Source organism: Sciurus carolinensis, chromosome 1 (assembly GCF_902686445.1).
Source record: "Sciurus carolinensis chromosome 1, mSciCar1.2, whole genome shotgun sequence".
Lineage (NCBI taxonomy): Eukaryota > Metazoa > Chordata > Mammalia > Rodentia > Sciuridae > Sciurus > Sciurus carolinensis.
This window is the reverse complement of record NC_062213.1, coordinates 5,008,887-5,027,776: the sequence shown is the minus strand read 5'-3', so window position 1 is coordinate 5,027,776 and position 18,890 is coordinate 5,008,887. Positions and strand designations below refer to the sequence as shown.

The window sequence follows — 18,890 nt, the reverse complement described above, 5'->3', positions numbered from 1 at the left end:
CAGCTTCAGTGTGCTCGGCTGTAAGATGGGTATTTCATTAGGCCCCACCTTGCCACGTCCACATGAGAGTTAAGTGAACCCTGAACCTGTACAGCATGTGCCACGGAGTCAGACACACAGTCGGTGATGTCAAGTCCCCCCAGCTCTTGTTCATGGTGCTTGAACACGGCACATGCCTCTGAGCTATGTGAGGAGGCAGGTGTACACAGTCTGGTGAATGAGGACGCACCACAAAGGTCCTCAGGACTCAGATTAAAACAGATGCAGTTCCAGACTCGCCTCTGCCATCAGACCAGTTGCTCAGGTCTCAATGATCAGTGTCATCCCATCAGAGACACGAAAGACTATCTTGAAGGTTATGAGACCTAACAGAGGAGCACATGAAGCACCTGCAGGGAGTGGATGGATGGTTACATGACGTGGGTGAAGGCAGCAGAGAGCTGGGTGAGCTGCATCTGCCCGGCCAGCTCCCCTGGAAAGGGACATTTCCCTGTCATCTGGGGTTCCCTCTTGACAGTGAGAACCTGGAAGGAACCAACTATGCTCACACACACCAAAAAAGGCAACTGTTATTCATAGATGGCATTTTGTAAGCAAAGCAGTTGTTATGCTTCTTGTTTTACTAGTGGGGCAAATGAGACTGTCAGGTTAAGAGACCTGCCCAAGGTCACAACTGGTGCAATGACAAGTTCGGAGGTTCATCTGGCACCAAAGTGTGTCACTGATGCTGCCCACCGCTGTGTGGAGGCCAGAGTGCCAGCTGATCTTGACAGCAATGATGGCCTCACAAAGCTTCCCGGCCTGTTCTGGGCCAGGGGTGTGCATTCTAAATTCTCAAGCTGCTGCTGAACAGTTGCTTATCACTCCCACATCACAGGAGAGAAAACTGATAACAGAGAGGCTACATATCCTGGTGGAGCCAGACTCCCCAGCTCCTCAGCTCCAGAGGCTCTGCCCTGAACTGTGGTTCTTCATCTCTTTCCTGACCTACCACCAGGCAGAAAAGGGTGTGAGGAGAAAATAAGGTGGGGGCAGGGAAAGAGCACGTACGATGGTCAGAGTGAGAGAGGTCATCACAAAATGACCAATTTGGGGAACCACAATAGCATTAATTTGGAGGCACAGAATTCTGAGGATGGGCAAAGGGGCAAGAGACAAAGATAGAAAGCCACCATGGCCAAGTCCAGAAGGAAGGGAGACAGGCCCATGGTTGGAATGGGCTCTATGCCTAGCTCTCACTGGCTGAAGCACTGGCTGATTGGCACGATCAGGGCTGGAATCTTCCACACCAGTCACGTGGTCCAACCACACACAGAAGCATCATGTGACTTACCATGTCCCCTTTTTCTCCCTTGGGTCCAGGAGCACCCAGTGGCCCAGTGGCTCCCATGTCTCCCTGAGGGGTTGAAACCAGAGATAAGCATCGGGTTAGGTTTTCTGATAGGGCTGCACTCAGGCTGTCCACCCCGGACTTTGCCCTGTTCCCTAGGAGCAGCCAAGGCCATCTCTGCCAACTACACAATGAGGTCACAAGTTCTACCCCCGCAGGGGGAGGGGACCTAAGTCACCCAAACATTACTTGCATTTACCCACCCACCTGTATGCACCACCAAACTCAGGTGTTGAGGACAAGACTGGCCTCCACCATCCTCTAACCCTGGAGTCAACTTCAGTGTCTGGCCCTTAGCAGGTGCTCAGTAATGATGTGCTGAGTGGACATGAAACCAGGAAATGAAAGGCAGGAGGATGAGACCAGGAGGGGGACAGAGAGACAGAGGTGGGTCAGGGGAGAGGAACTGAGACCAGAGTGGGGAGGGGAGAGCATGGCGGATGGAATTCTATGTGGAGAGAGGGAAGGAGAAGAAGTGAGAGGACCAGTTGTCTCCAAGTTCTCCACCCCCAATCCCAGCCCCTCCCCCAGGTGACACCACACACTAGTGACCATACTCCTGACCCACTCCTGACCATACCACTTGGCACCTCCAGGACTCAGTTTTCCAAGACAAACAGTGATGGGAGAAGATGGCACCATGGGGCATGAGGGAGGGGAAGGGGTGGGCTCATGACTGAGGATGGGGCCCCACCAGGGAGCACCTCGCTTTGTATGACTATGGAGTTCACAAATTTTGCACATAAGAATTTCATGCAATTCAAATAAATCTTAAAAGCACAATTCTTGAAAATTTCTGGAGCACATTGGCTTACGAGGCCTGATGCAGAATTAACTGTCTGTGGAGGGTTGGGCCTGTTAGAGCTGACATGCTCTGAGCTGGGCTCTGGCCATCTTGCCCTGGCACACTCAAGAACACTCAGTCTAAGAAAAGGCATCACCTCTGGCTCTTACCCTAGCCTTTTGACCAGCAAGGGGGCAAGATGCTGGCAGGACAGAGATCTGACACCCTCTGTCACCCTAACATAGCAGAGCAAGGACCACACAGGCTGTAGAGGGCACCTCTGCCATGCCAGTACTGACCTTCAGACCAGGGAGTCCCACAGGGCCATCTGCACCCTTCTCGCCCTAAAGGAAGAAAGGCAATCAAGTTAGGCTCCATTTTAATTGTCCCCTTCTCACATCATGAGCTGGTCTGCCACCCCACATGCTGAAAAGCCAGTTCTGTAGGAAGCCAAGTGCTGACCAAAGGCTGGAAAAGGGAACTGGTTGGCCAGCCGAGAGCCCCTGTTCGTGAACTGCAGGTCTAACTGGGGAACTTTGAACTTGGCCTCCAGATCAAGGTATGGGTGGGTAAAAGAGAGACAAACACACCCAGGAGCATTCGAAAGACAAATCCACAAGTCCTCACTTACACCTGAAATCCCAAAACACCCTAACACAGAAGCAGAGGGCGGCTTCCACGACCAGGAGTGGGAGAATGGGGAGACACTGGTCAGAGGGCACAAGGGTTCAGACAGGAGAGACCAATTGTAAGTATTTGTTAATTAGCTTAATTCGCTCGTTTCCCATTTTTTCTTTTTTCTTTTGGTACCAGGAATTGAAACCAGGGGTGCTCAACCACAGAGCCACATTCCCAGTCCTTTTTAAAGTTTTTAATTTCGAGACAGGTTCTCACTAAATTTCTTAGGGCCTTGCCAAGTTGCTTTGGTTGGCCTTGAACTTGCAATCCTCCTGCCTCAGCCTCTTGAGTTGCTGGGATTACAGATGCATGCCACCACACCTGGGTACTCATTCCACGTTGTGTACATACATCATAACATCAGTTTGTAACTCATAAATACATACAATTGCAATTCTTCTATATCAAATGGAAGCAAATAAAAATAAAATGCTCTCTGTGGACTATTTTTTGCCCAAATACATCATCACTTCAATTAAAAAGAAAATTACATTGGCTGTTATTGGTCCATGTCATTATTCTTCACTAAAATACAAAGCATAACATGTCTATAAGCAATTTCTTAAAGCAAACTCTGTTAAGATTTTTAAATGGGCAAAAGATCTCGTTACTGGATTTAAAAATGTGATCTGCAGCTGGTGGCTACCTGTAAGTACTGCCATACTGGAAGCAAACACAATCTGACTCATGTGATCGTTTATGTGGATACATCACCACATTAACCAAGTGACCCACACCCATCCCCACACATGCTCCCTCCAGTAACAGCCACACTCCGGTCACAGTCACACATGTGATCACTTCAGGAGCATATAGTTTTCAAGTGCATTCACAGATGACATCTGCACCTGCAAATTAAGATCAATAATCCTGTGTGTACCTGATCTTTCAGAGTGTCCCCCACAAGGCCTTGGACACCTTCATGCTGACCATGATATTTGGTCAAAGAGATGTAAGCAGACCCAAAAGGCATTGTGTCGGCTTTGATGAGGAATGGACCTGTTTGGCCAACCAAATGGAACCCTGGAACCAAAGCCAGGCTGTGGCCAGGGCTCTGCCCCAAGGAGAGAACTCTGACCAGCTGGGCCCCATAGAAATGCAGGTGGAGGAGGCAGAGGCCACACCTGCTTCACCAGCTGATTGTGAACCTCCTCTACCTGACCCTTTTCCCACCTTCCTGCCTATCTATCCCTGGGAAGCTCTGGAGCAGGCCTGATGGTAAGCCCCCTAGGGTGAGCCAGGTGTCCAAGCTCCTGGTTTCCTAACCAGGTAGCAGACTACAGAATTTTTGAGAGCCATATTCTATCTTAAAGTCTCCATGTGAAATACAGTGTAATGCACATAGTAGATGCTTCATGTCTATGATCAGAAATATGAAATGATGGGCTGAATAAAGAATGGGTCATTAGGTGAAGCCACCCAGAGTGTGAGGCTAATGCTGTATAAGTCGACTAACAAGCTTCAACAGCAGGACCCTGTCCTGCCGAAAGGAAGAGGGGGTGTGCTCCCTTAACCCTCACACCCAACTGTCTGTCCAGCACCCATCCATCCACCTTTGCATACAGTGACCCACTTGTCCATAAATTCAGCCATTACTGAATAGCCTCTAAACCAGGATAAGCAGTAGTCCCCCAAAATACAGACATGTAAAGATTCAGGTTCTGCACTCTGGAACTAGGATTTATGTAAGCAAAGACAAGGAGACAGTATAGTTATTGTTCTGGCAGGTAAGAGCTCAGGGAGAAGAAAGGGACTTAATGCCTTGGAAACAGCAGGTACTAAGTAAAGAGTGACTGGATGGAGGGTGATAATTGGAAGAAAAGCAGGCATAGTCAGGTAGAGGAGTCAAAGGGTAGAAAAAGATTTTCCAGGCCAAAGGTACTCCATATGCCAATGCCAGAAGGCAAGAAAAACCTATCCCCTCCAAGGAACCAGTCATTGCCCAACACCTGGAAGGGGAACATGTGAGATGAACTAGGGGCCCATGCAGGGTGCAACAGGGGAGGCATGTCCTGAAGACACACCAGGGAGACCAGGGGAGGACTGGAGAGTGGGGAATCATGGGAAAGAGCAGGCAGGTCTGCTGGACCCCAGGCTCCCCTTCCAAAGTCCTGCCAGGGCATGACCTGGCTCCAAGGGGAGCTATGGCCCAGGCAGAGGTGGTGTTGATTGAGCTCCCAGTCTGTGTGTGGTGGCTGGAGATCAAAACCTCATCATACCATAGCCCTTCTTACTGGGGGTTCCAAAGGAAACAGGATTCAGAGGGATTTGGGTTTACACAGCTGCTTCTGTTATATTTTGTTGGCATGCAGAACCGACATGCAGACCTGGGCAGATCTGGCTGCCTGACTGCAGGGGGAGCCAGTCCCTTTGCTGTGTGTACGCACCCTGCTCCTTCCTCTGTCCGCTCCACCCTAACCTGGGCACCAGGTTAACTTCATCTACGACACTGAAAAGGCCCCAGCTTGAGGCACAACTGGGCTGGCTTTTGGTTGGGCCTTTGGCAAGTTGGGCTAGGGTTGGATAACCCCATTTAACTCAGAGCTCCTAAGGGCCCCTGGTTCCCCAGGGTCTGGCTCTCTGGGTAGAGCAAAAACAAAGAGAGAGCATATGAAAACTAACAGAGAGGAGGAGAGAAGGAAAGGGAGAGTGCTGGGACACCTTGCCAAGAGAGGACTGTTAAAACACATCCAGAGTGTGCCTGCTCCAGCGACTACAACCAGCATTTCAGCCTCTGGTCTTTGTACTCCCAGCCCCAAACAGAGCCACTGAGTCCCTCCTATATGCTGGCCCCTCACTGGCAGATGCAGGCAGAGCTGGACACAGCTGCATGCTGAGGTCAAGGGCCCTGGGTGATGGTCCAGCAGACTCCAGAGACGTTCCCTGCATAGTTCTGTGGATCATCCTTGTGGATATGTTTACGTTCCCTCTGCTCAAACATGAGGAGCATTTTTTTTTTTTTTTACCAAGGGCCACTATTCTACTGAAAAGTGGACAAATAAGAGCCTCAGGCACAAAGGAAACAAGCAATATAGCCCTATGGATGGTGGAAGTCATGTTCCTAGAAATGCACTGCTTTTCATAATTAGAAACAAATACATAGAACTTCAGTAGCATACACACATTCAGATTAAAGATGAGGCTAATTAAAGGAATTGTTGAAAGGAAAGGCCTGAGGTTGTGTTCCTATAGCCCATGTCCGAACCATGTCCTCCTGTTCTGAGTCTTATTCACAAACGTGTCTCATTTGACTCAGCTGTGCATGAGTGGAGAGGACACAAGTCAGAGCCAGAGAAATCTCAGGACAGCATTAATAACCTTAGGAAAACATTAATTAGAGCTGGATCTGTGCGTCTCCCCTTCCAGTGAGTTCCAAAATTAAGAAACAGGAGGTCCAACAAACAAGAATATTGTTCTAGCTGAAAGCCAGTGTGAGCCTGGGGCTAACCTGACCCAGCAGACCAGATGCATGATGGGAAACTCCCACCTCACTGACCCAGAGGTTCTGATTACCAGCCCTGCCCCAACTCATCTCTGGAGCTATCGGCTAGGAACCAAGGGTAGACTACAAATGGAAGGTACCTTTTCTCCAGGTGGGCAGGAGCAGTTGATGGTCTTCAAGAACCCAATCTGTTCATTGCCAGGCGTGGGTGACTGAAGGGGTTGGGGCGGAGGCTCTGTCACTACGGTCACCTGGCACTGGAAGGAAAAGCCAGTGGGTCAGAATCTGCCTGCTCACCCAACGATTGCTTTCTGGTGAGGGGTAAGGTCTCTGGAGCTTCTAAGGGAACTAGGGAAGCAAAGGGGACCAGAAGACCTTGAGGATGCCTGAGTACATGGGGTGGGCAGACAGGTCTGATCAGCCCAGACTCAGACACTTCTGTGGCCAGCTCAGAAATCTGTAGGAACCACTTAACCCATTAAGCCTCAGTTTTCTTCATCACCAGAGGACTGAATCAGACAATGTGGGAAATGTCTCCTCAGGGTCTTGCACCTGGGAGGTGGCGTCTGAGCCTCACCACTAGCTCCTCTTCCTTCTATCCTTGTGCATGCTATCCTTCCTCCTCTTCCTCTTTTCCCTCACCCTCTCTCCACAACCAAGCCCATTGGACACAGATCCCCAGCACCTACTGGATACACTCTTGTACACCACAAGAGTGTGGAAACAGGAACAGTGATTATGCACTTACTGTATCCTGGGGCCTGGGTCAGTCAAGTATTATGCATTATGTGTGGATTTTACCCTTTGGTCCTGGAAAGTGGGCTCCACTGTGATCCCATCTTTCGAGGAAGCCTTGGAACTAGGATTTGGTTGAGACAGAGGGAGAGCCTGGTGAGTTAAGAGCAGGGAGCAAAGCCTGCACGGAGGCTGAGGGGCCAACTCTGGTCTCCAGGACCATCCATGTCCTGACCTCCCTGTCTTACTGCCCTCCAGGGTGCTGCAGTCTCCCCATCCTCTGAGGGCTGGTGGCATGGAGGACTGGTCACTCTTTAGGGACACCCTCCAGCCTCTGCCTCCCCTGCTTCCTAAAGCTGGGCTTCATCACTTGATCGGCAGCTTTGGGATCATCCCACTGATGCCCACGTTGCAGCAGCCCCAGGGAGAACCTGTTTGACGTGGCTCCCTGAGCCCAAGCACGGTGAGGACAGGAATCACTACCCAAATATGAGCTGCCCAGGCCCCACCCTGAAGGCCAACACCCCCTGACCCTGGCGTCCCATTCCTAAGCCCTGGACGCCTCCCTCTGCAGCCCCTGTCCAAGAGTCTGCCCACCGGCCCTGAGGGGATGTCGCAGCAAGTCTCCAGCTCTGCATGTCTTGAGTCACAGTAAATCACGATCCCTTGTAGGTCAAACTGGAAAGGAACGGGGGAAGAGTCAATGAGTTTCAGGGACCTTGGAACCCAGAGATCTTCATGTTGTCTAACAGGCCCTGCCCAGTATCAGGCCCCACTTCACCCTCCGGGTCCTCCCACCCTGAGCTCCACTGTAGGACTTCAGAAGGAGCCGAAGCACCTCCCCTCTAAAGAGAGTAACCATGCAAGGGAGGCTCAGGGCTTTCCTTGTACTCTGCAAGGACTGTGGCCTCTGCCGCGCATGTGGGCATACCCTCCTCCTCTCCCGTGTCACTGTGACACCAGGTAATAAAGCCCCATGATGCAGCTGCACCAGGCTCTGAGGGTTCTGTGCATTGCTGCTTCAGCCTCTCCGGTCGGCTCCCCACTGTGGGCTAAGTGAACCCCTCATGGGCCCTGGACTCACGTCAATGGGCACGCTGTCATACAGGCGCTTGCCAATCACAGTCTTGCCCTGGATGTCGATGTTCTCTCTCTCCTGGATGGGCAGTGTCTGCACCAGTGCACAGTCGATGTAGAGGGAGACATTCTGGGCCTGGATGCTCAGGGCCACCTTGTGCCAGTCCCGGTCAAAGAGGTGGCTGACACGGGGACCTCGGAAGACCACCCTGACGGCGTCTGTCATGGCGCCCACAGCGCTGTACTCCACAGCCTTGTTCTCACCATCCAGACGGATGGAGACCTGGGAAGAGTCACCAGAGACTCCTTAAGTTACCTACTATGTGTCTCTAGCTTCACGGGACCAAGTGGGTAACGGAAGTGCAGGGGATGGCAGAGTCAGGTCTCCTGAAGCCGAGTCAGAGCCTCCTGGGACTCCTACCTGCTCAACTGCTGTCTGGCCTCAGGCCAGCCACGTCACCTCCCTGAGCCCCAGCTTTCTCCTCGGTGTGAGGGCATCAGGAGCTGCCCTGCATGCTGCTCTGAGCCCTGGGTCAGGTGGAATTGCCACTCATAAGTCCGCCCAGGGGTCCTAAACTCACCGCATGGAGGGTTTGTGCAGGTAAGAGGCTTTGTGAGAGGCAAGACAACTGGTGCAGAGGAAGCAAAGTCGTGAGACCACCCAGAAATCCAAGCTAGCTTCAGGGCCTCTTAGATCCTGGGTGGGCTAAACAAACGTGTTCTGTGGGGTGCTGGGTACGAGTGTGAGCCCATCTGTTAATTGACACTGTCTCTCATCTTGAGGATATGGTAGGAGCTCCAGTGGAGTAAACCCCTTGGTGGCAGAGGCCTCGTCATCTGGGTCACTGGAGAGCCCGAGCTGTGCGCAGTGCCTCTGGCAGAGGGCCAGTCTGGAAGAAAGCTCTACTTGTGTTTGCTTTGTAAGAGTGAATGGCTGAACATGTTCCCAGTCGCACACTCATTTCTTCATCCTCTTTACAGTATTCGCTGAACATCCTGTGTGACAGGCAAGTCCCACGCCCTGCCAGGCATACAACAATGGACAAGAGGGAGACTTTACTGGGGCATGAACACAGGGGATGTGCAATAAGCATCCATCCGGGGGATGAGTGGAAGGGCAAGTCCCGCTCCTCCTCCGTGGGGTCTGTCTTCATCTGCCCTCGTACTCCTGCTAACCAGAGGCCCACCCTCAGGGCTCCTCCCCTTTGGCTCCTGGGCCCTTGGTCTCCAGCTGAGTGTAGCTCTGGGAAGCCCAGTGGAGCAGAGTTCAAAGAGCAGCAAGAGAAGTGGGTGGCTGTTCACCATTCCTACCTCCGGCTTCCCTACGCTCCAGAGTGGCCAGGTTCCTCCCTGAACCATGGCAGTCATGCATCCTCCCCAGGTCCCCACCCAGGCCCAGGTGGCAGCTGGCCTGGCCTATCTCTGAACCCCTTAACGTACACCTTTTGCTACATTCTCTTCCTTAGCCCTTCCCACTCCATCCACACACGCATCAGGAATGTGGGTCCCTGGGTTGCCTCACTAACCCAAACCAGTAAGCCACTTTAGAGCTGTGTGGCCTTAGCTGTTATTTAATCTCTTTGTACTGCTTTCTCATCTATAAAATGGAAACAATGGTAGTACCTATGTCCTCTACCTGCTGTGAGGATGGAATGGATAAATATGCATGTAAACAATCAATACTGTATTGACCTGCTAGCACTGTTCCACATCTGTTAAGATAACCTGAGCAAGTGGGTCCCGAGACACTACCATACCAAAACCTTCCCTGATGGACACAAAGCAAGTGACCCGAAGGTCCCCAGGCACACTGACTTGCTTACGTGTCTGCAGAGCATGCTATGAGATTTCAGCATGTGAGTTTTTCTTCTCCACCTCATGTCCACTCGTTTATTGCCTTCCTTGCCCTTTCTCTCCTCTCTTGTTCATGTCTGCAACTCTAGTTGCATGAAGGACACATGGGGGCACTCAGTAAAAATGTAGGGAACAAACAAGAAAATTAACAAATGCACACAAGTTCCTAAGGTTAAGGGAAGGCCCCCTCTGCAGGAACCAGCCACAGGCCAGGCCTTCTGGACACTCTTTCTGGGCACTACCTGGCTTCAATATAACTAAGGGGGACCATGGATTCATTTAATTGTCTCATTTGCTTGTACGTCATGGATAGGGTATAAAACAGAGCTATGGGTCCCCATCTAATAATCTAATATTCCTAACATGCACAATCTAACACTTTCATGACCAAACATGGTCCTCTGTTTCTGAAGAATAGTCTCAGGCTTGAGCCTGTGTCCCCTGCCATCTTTAGGGTTTTCTGAGGACTTGACCATCCCATTGATGTTTTGATCTCTATCAGTGTACAGAGCAAAGGGCAAACGACAGGCCCAGGTAAGTCTTGTGGTTACCAGCACTTGCTGGGTGGCTTCAGGAAAAGCACTTCATCTCTCAGATCCATCAGACAATCCTACTGGTTCCATCTTGAAAACACATTTAGAATTTGGTTATTTCTCCAGATTTCACTGTTCTTACCTGGTCTGAGTGAGCATCACCTGCCTGGACTACTACCACAACCTCCTCACCAGCATGTCTGCCTCCAAACCTGCACCTGTCCAGAGTCCACTCTCCAACACAAAATCCCTCCATGCCTCCTCTCACCTCTACAGTCCCTCCATCCTCCTCTCACCTCTCATCTCCAACAGCTCTGAGACACATGGACACTCTACTCCAGTCACACGGGACTCCTTCCTTTCCCTTTATCGCATCTGGAATGAGTGAATGCCCCACATGAAAAAGAGCAAAACTGCCAGCTTTGAAGGCTGTTTGTAAATGCCTAACAAGATCCAGGAGACCCTGACTCTGTCTTCAGATCTGTAAAGATCTGGTATGCGTTAACCCCATGCCGCAGCTCACCTTCTTGCAGGCCACTTTCCCTGTATCTGGCCAGCAATTCCCAAAGGCACAGAGGTGACCAAGTAGGTAACTCCAGCAAGGGACACTCAACCGAGGCTTCCCCAGAGAAAGTGAACTGCCAGGTGTCTCTTCAAACATGAGCCACAAGCCTTGCAAGGTAAATTCAACCTCTCCATGGCTCTGTGGTAACAACCCCTGCTGTCTCCAGCAGAAGGAGGAAAGGTTGCAGACATGGCGGGCAGGGAACTCACAGCTCTGCAAATGCCATGAAAGAAGAGAACCCAGACAGGGGGTGGTGCGGGCTCACCCACAAGAATGTCATGGCAGGCACCCAGGCCCGCCCGCCAGACCTGAGAAACTGGAGAAGCAAATTCACATAACAGGAGACGGAGGTGGGTGGGATACAATGAGCTGCCTGGTCTTCAAAAAATGGCCTCCACAGAAGAGTCTCTAAGCCCTCCTTCACCTTCCCACACTGAGGAAACCACTGGGCAGTTACTACCGAAAGTGTGCATGTCTCCATTGACCAGGGATGCTGCAGGGGTCACTCAGGCTTACAGCAGGGCCAGCTGAGCACATGGTTCAAAGCAAGAGGGTTCCCATCTCAACTCTTGTGAACAGTTGGGCAAAGTCCTTAGACCCGGTGGCTCCGTCTTCCCTGTGAAATGATGGCAGTAGAACCTGCTCGTGGCTGTGGTGATCCCAACTGAGCCGAGATCAGCAAGAACCATCCCTGGACCACACCGCGAGCATGCACGTGTTGGTACACAGGGTAGGCGACGCCAGGTCTGGCTCCAGTTGCAGGAAGGGACTGGCTGTTTTGGAGGAGTTGAGTTGATGGCGATTGTATATCAGTCCACAACTGCAATTGCTGGGGTCTGATCACTTGAGCATGTTTTGTTTTACTTTAGTCCCACACAAAATTGAGATAGGCTCCCCCAGCTGAAGAGGAGGAGCATCTGCACAGCTCCTCTTCCAGGAGAGGACAGAGACATGGCCAATCTTCGAGCTCTGACAATGAGAATATTTGGAGTCGGCAGAGAAGGAAAAGTAGAACTGCTTTCATCTCAATACAACGGACTGTGATGGTTTTGGCTTTGAGATTTGACTTTCCTCACTGAGCTACGTGCCACTGAAGGACTGTTCTACCCTGTAGACACCAGAGGTGAGTGAAGACAAAGCTCAGAGCTTTGTTCACGAGAAACCCTAAGAAAATCAAAGAAAACCTACTCCATTCATAAGACGAGACCTGCTCCTGATGTTTTACTATGTGTGAGAACTATTCTGGATAATGTTTGCATATATCATTTTATCTGACTCTTTACCAACCATTCATCGCAGATATTCTCTATTTTCCATTTTCCAGCTGAGAAGGAAGATTCAGAATAAGTTTGGTCCCAAGGTCCACATTCAAAAATAAGTGGACACAGATTCCACTAAGGTCTATCTGATCCTAGACCGGTGTCTTATGCTATGTCACAAAACTGTGTCACTAATGTTACCAACATGGAAGGTACCATTGACCAGTAGGGGTATTGGCCACCTCTCTGCCTAGGCATGGTCCCTGAGGACAGGAACTAGGCTTTCTTTCTGCTGCCCAGAATTCCTGGCCCTAGAAGATCCCCGGGAAAAGCAGGATCTGTCAGCAGGTTGTGTGACTGTTCCCTGGAGGCTCTCGGAGGCTCTGTAGACCTGAGCCTCCACCTCTCTAGGCCCAGGACTAAGCTCCTGGAGAAAACACGGTGGCAGATGCCCTCCCCTGGGAGAATAAAACAGTGATTGCTGGGACGCCTGAGACACAGCAGTGCCACCCATACCTGCGGGATGCCATACTGGTCGATGACCTGCCAGATATACCAGTCTTCTTTCCGAGATGTTTTCCTGAACCGGAAGGTTGTGACAAAGGCATACTCATCAGGAAGACCTTGGGGAAACACATCCCTGAGGAAAAACAGACAACGCCAGGCTTAGCAAGGAGAGCAGGGGCTAGCAATGGACACCCACGCTCCTGTCAGCCACAACGTCCTCCTGAGTGTTCCCACAGCCCACCTTCCTGGTCTACATCTGTTCAGGCCTCCGTGGAAACTTCTGCAGACCCTGCAGCAGTCCTGCACTGCCTTCCCGCCCCTGCCCTCAGCACCCTGCAGCACACATCTGCCTCCGTGGCTCCAATCACTGTGATTGACAGTCAACAAGGAATGTACTAGGACACTATGGTCACAATGTCTGTGCCCCCCCACCCAAATTCACATGTTGAAAACACCAACCCCCAGGGTATGGCTTTGGAGAGGTGAGTGGATCCTGAAGGTGGAGCCCTCACGTGGGGACCGGTGCCCTTATGAAAGGTCCCACAGAGCTTTTCGCTCCTTGCACAGCATGGGGTTACAGTGAGAAGACCACCAAGTGCGAGGACCCAGTACTAAACTTCCCAGCCTCCAGACCTGGGAGAAACTCATTTTTATTGTTGAGGAGCCACATAGGATAAGTACTTTGTCACAGCAGCTGGGCTAGACTGTGGCACAGATAATCTGCTCTCCCTTAGGCCCTGGGTTCAGCCCTACCTGTGGGGCTACCTCATCACCCAGGGGGACATCCACAATTCCCTGCTCTACCCCAGCCAGTCCCCAACTGCCCTTCCTCTTCCAAATTCAGCAATAAAAATTGTTAATTCCCTCTTTGGAGCACCAAGTCATTCAGCAAGATCCAAGCTCCCGTCCCTCTGCTCCCAGGCACCCTCAGCCCACTGTCCTTCATCTCCATCCATCCCACACACCGAGGCTCCTGAGCTTCCTCTGGCCTCTCAGGTCAGCTCTTCACCCCCAACCCTCTGGTACAGCAAAGACTCCACGGACCCCACATCCCTGCTGGAAGCTGGCATTCTCCCTCTTCACCAAGAGGAACAGTTATCCACACACTCACTTCCTCCCCATTTGCTCAACTCACGGCCATCTGACCTCTGCCCCTCTGTCCCCCACATTTTCCTCATTAGGCCCCAGTGAGGAAATACTGACAAATCCCTGTCTCTTGGCACCTACCATGGAGCCCACAGCACAGCAGGCATGCTGTAAGTGCTAAAGGAAGGAAGAGCTTTGAACACTGTCAATATTCTGGTTCCATAGAGAAAAAAGCTTTCCCCGTCTCAAATGCAGGGCCTGGTTAATTTCCCCAGAGGAAGCGTCCCAGTGGCCCTGGCAACCCAGCAACACCACCAGCCCCTCCCATTAGATGACCAGAGCATTTCTCCAGCCCGAGCTGCGACTGACACACACACACACGCCTCCAGCTCTTGACAAACGTTGCAGGGGGAAACCTCTCCAGGTGGAGACCACAGATCTCTCAAAATGAGGCTTAGCTTGCTTTTCTGTAGTGTCTATTAGATTCAACAAATTACTCACAGATGATCTATTTGATGTGAGATTCTAAGATTTAACTGAAAAATAAATATTCATTGAGAGTTTAATGCAGGCCCTACACTGAGCCACGATGCATGTCGCATCTCTCCTGTAAAGAACTCAGGCAGAGGCATTCGAGGTTCATGCTACAGGTGAGCGCACCCAGGCTCTGCCAGGTCAACTTGATGCAACATGGCAGAGTCCACACCCAGGGGCCTGGTCTCCATGGCTCTTCTCTTAAATGTAGCTGACTGCACCTTCATTCAGCAGAACGTGGCCATGGTGGAGCCAAATCTCGCCTAGGGTTGAGAGCTGCCTCTGGAAACATGCCTGCCTTTGACGTCACCATTGGAGGAGGTGGAAACATCCGGCCAGACAGCCAGGAAGGGAAGTGGGAGGCATCTGGGTTCCTGGTTCTTAGATTTGCAGGTCCTCAGGGACCCTTCATTTAGCTGTAGAACCTGTGGGCAAAGGCTGATCCTCTCTGATCCTTTGTGCACAGGTCCATGCTACTCAATGTCAGTCCTTGCACTGCGATTGGCCCAGGAACACACATGGGGAAGAGCAGCCCATCACCCACAGCACTGGGCTTCCCCCAGGACTCGGGAACAGCTGCTCACTGCCCGTGGGGGAAGGGCACAGGTGTTTCCAGCGTGGTCACCCACAGATTTGGCAGCCACAGAGACACAATTCACTTCATTCTTCTTTTCCTCCTCATTTCCTCGGCAAGTTCAATGTCCTGTTGTTTTCTTTCTGAACACACGTTCTTCTTTTAAGTACATCCACAGACACACACACATGCATATACCCAGAAAAAGTCAGTACAGTCAAGGGGGAGCCCCTGACAGAGACTGTTCAGGAGGGACACTGTCATGATCTAATCCTGTCCATTCGTAACAGATTATGGGGCAGCAGTGCCAAGGGCCAGAGTCTGCAGTTAGAGCCCTGCGTGTGAGACCCACTTCCACTTCCTACAACTGTGAGGCTTTGAACTGGTTACTACCCTATTTAGAGTCACAAATGTTGAACAGATAAATAAGAATAACACCTTCCTAGTTTACCTCATTTTATTGTGGTGAGAAATAAATCAGATAAGATATGTAAAATGCCCTTTGCATCTCCAACAAGAGATTAAAAAATATACATGTTGAAAGTGTCATCTCTTTTCAGGATGACACAAAATTACCCTGCATATTACGTGTGTGTACATAAATTTCAAAGCTTTAGACATTAATGTGGAATTCTTTTTCCTTGAAATGTCAAAGCTTTGTGGGCTTGATTTTGTTTCTGGAATTTTGTCATTGAAACTATGAGCCAGACAGAAAGTCATTAAGACAACTCTCAACAGAACATGAGCCCAAGTTCATTAACCAGAAACCATCCAGCATTCCAGAGAGCAGTACCTAAAGCAAAGTTCATGTTCGGCTGGGTGGTGGCACAAGCCTGTAATCCCAGGACTCAGGAGTCTAAGGCAGGAGGATCTCAAGTTTGAGGCCAGACTCAGCATCTTAGTAAGATTCTCAGCAACTTAGTGAGACCATGCCTCAAAATAAAAAGTTAAAAGGGCCAGGGATGTGGCTCAGTGGTAGACTACCCCTGGGTTCAATCCCTAGTACCAAAAAAACCACTTCTGTTGAATGAGGAGTCATTAGGAAATAGGAGGGCACCCATTAGGCCCTTGCTCCAGATTTGTGTAACTTCTGCTTCCTCTCCTTTGTCTCATTTCTTCTCAGTTACACTCTGCTAGGAGAAGCTGCACAGGGTTTCTTCTGTTTATAAGGCCATGGCTGGAGAATTGCATCAGAAAGCATAGGGTGAGAATAAAGCCTGGAGTCCATTCAACCCACTATGCTCACCAGCTCCATGTCAGTGGGAGGCAGCAGGCTCGGAGAGGAAGGGACTTACCTCCTTAGCTCTCCGGGGGGTCACCCTCGGGAGTACAGGCACTAGGAGCAGGGGATGAGGTGACACAGGTGGGGACATGCCTGGCACGTGGAGGATGCTCACCGAGCCGAAGGACTCACAGGTAAAGTGCAAACCCTGACCCACGCACAACACCTTCGCCAGCCTGAACCTGGCAAGGTGGACAGGAGGGCTGCAGCCCCTGTCTCCTGACTCAGCACAGATCCGCTGGTCCATCACTGGTCCGTGCTGGGACCCAGGCACTGCGCTCCCTCTGGGCTTTCAGACTGTGTGAGTGGCCTGTCTGTGAAGGCCAACTGCACAGCTGATTGACAGGCAGCAAGTGCAGGAATGCAGGTGCAGGAATGCAGGTGTGAGCAGAGTGCACAAAGGGACAGCCCATTTGGTCCAGGAGCTCAGAGACAGTGTCCTGGAAAATCCATGATGGAGTTCTACTCTGAAGGAGGAGGACAGCAGCAGTCTTGGGTGGAGGAAAGACACCAGCAAAGTCCTGGCACGGCAGGAGGTGTCTGTCCAGCTGGCAGAATAGAGACAGACAGGTGGGTGGGCAAGGGAGGCAGGGTAGCCAGATCTCATAGGGGCTGTTCCCTTTCTGGCCCCTTAGTTTAAGAATGCTTAGAAGCAATTAGAGAGTTTTAAGATGGAGGGGGGGGGGGGCAGCATGCAGCATCATTTCTGTTTTCAAACGATCTGTCCACAGTGAGAAAAAAATGGAGCCTTTGGTTTGGAATCATGTTTAGCACTTGACTGGAAACCCAGAGGATGTCAGACCCAGGCCAGCGTATCCTCTCAGGGACGGTGCAAGAAGGGAACATTCACCTCTGATGGAAAACAAAACACAGAGGTAAGACCAGGCGCCAGTCAACATGAAGCTGGTCTCCACTGGTGATGCTGGGTAGGACTGTGTCCACACGCTTTGCAGCGGCTGGTCTGTACTAAGCGCTATGTACTACTGCCTGTATGTGTGTTACTTAAATTGATAGAAAAATGTACATGATAAAGCCAGACGTGCATGGAGAGATGAGCATCAGAACCAGAGAACTGTAAAGGTCAACGACACTAGAAGGTCAAGGACGCAGGTTGGTTTCTCAAGTCGGTGGTTTCATCTTCGTGGCACCACCCAGGCTCAACTCAGCACCAGTGTGCCACTGCGCCTGGCCAGCCCCTCTCCCACTTTTTCCCTAGGCTTCCAGGCTGGATCTGGAAGGAGAAGTGACCACTCACTCTGTCCTCTGCACCACAGGAAAGGATCCCATCCGAACGTAGGAACTCTGTGCTCCGTTCTCTCTCCTCCCCAAGATTTCCTTCACACTGAACAAATCCATCAGGTCAAAACCTGTGCAAAGAGAAGAAGTGGGAGTGAACTCACTGCAGAGGGAGCGAGAAATGGAAATCCAGAGGGAAAACAGGGCCCACCTGAGACAGCGGCTCCCGCTCCACTTCCAGCACAAAGTGCAGGGGACGCAGGCGCTGGCCCTCCATGGAGTGCGAGCACCTAGGACGTCCTGGATCACAAGCAAGCACAGGACAAATGGGAGGCAGGCTGCTGACTCCTGCCTCGGGGCCGGGGCCGCTCCAGAAGCCCAAAGCACGTGCTGGCTCCACAGCAAACCCGCAATTGAAGGGCTTTCCTTCCTGCTGTTACATTTTTCTGTTTTGATTATAGTTTGGTGGCTTTAAGTTTCCTGACTTAAAGATATATCATAGAGAAGAAGACTGTCTTCGGGATTTTGCATGAATGAAAGGTGCTTTTGTTTGGTTTGGTTTTCCCCTAAGAGAGGACCTGAGACTTGTCAACGTAAAGTGATGGGACAGGCAGAGCCTGGGCTTGGTGAGTGTGAGGGGTTTAACCTGCCCGGTATCTGTGTGAGGCTGGAAAGTGCCCTAACCAGTAGGAGCCTCCAGACCTGGTAGAAGGAGGGCCACAATGTCCACCAGACGGGGCTGCTGTGACGTGAGATCCCAAATATGCTTAACAGGCAGTAGGAAATCCACGGAGCCAGAATCACTAGAAATTATCCACCACCAGCACATCCCAAGCCACATTTCCCTGGAGTGGGATGCTTTTACAAAACTGTCCAGACCCATCTGGAGGGCTGATGGATTTTGCAGACCTGGTCCTCAAAGGGGCCTCCACCCACAGTGGAGGCCAATAGCAGGATGCAACACTGGGGACTGTGGGCCTCGGGGACTGGGGTAGGTCTTCTCCAGGTTAGAGAGAGGCTGAGAAGACAGGCACCAGGATGGACTTACTGTCCTCCCAAGGGCTACAAAACGCTTGATGTCAGCAGCATGTCACCCATGATTTAGAAGTCCCTCATTCTTTCCAACATTCTAAGATACTGCCATGAAAAACAGGAAATGGCCCCACAGGGTCCACATTATAATGACCAAAGTCCCTTCCACCACTACCATCTGTCCAAAGAGATCACCCATCCATTCACAACCGAAGTTAGAGAACCTGCTGTGTGCTGAGTCCCGAGGGAAAATGGTCAGGGAGGGAAGGGGTTTTGTGCTGATGGAAGGTTTGGGTTGTAGACTCAGACAGGTCTGGGATGT

At 51.1% G+C, this 18,890-nt stretch overlaps 1 protein-coding gene across 1 annotated transcript in view; it reads right to left on the bottom strand.

Moving 5' to 3' along the window:
• Col22a1 (collagen type XXII alpha 1 chain) overlaps window positions 1–18,890 on the bottom strand; it is a 235,778-nt gene that overhangs the window by 160,701 nt on the left and 56,187 nt on the right. Inside the window, exons 5-11 of the mRNA XM_047525428.1 lie at window positions 17,556–17,667; window positions 12,834–12,957; window positions 8,114–8,389; window positions 7,627–7,707; window positions 6,435–6,551; window positions 2,474–2,518; window positions 1,334–1,396 (exon numbers count right to left, since the gene is read on the bottom strand). Of these exons, the coding sequence (XP_047381384.1) occupies window positions 1,334–1,396; window positions 2,474–2,518; window positions 6,435–6,551; window positions 7,627–7,707; window positions 8,114–8,389; window positions 12,834–12,957; window positions 17,556–17,667 (818 nt within the window). The remainder of the gene's footprint in view (window positions 1–1,333; window positions 1,397–2,473; window positions 2,519–6,434; window positions 6,552–7,626; window positions 7,708–8,113; window positions 8,390–12,833; window positions 12,958–17,555; window positions 17,668–18,890) is intronic.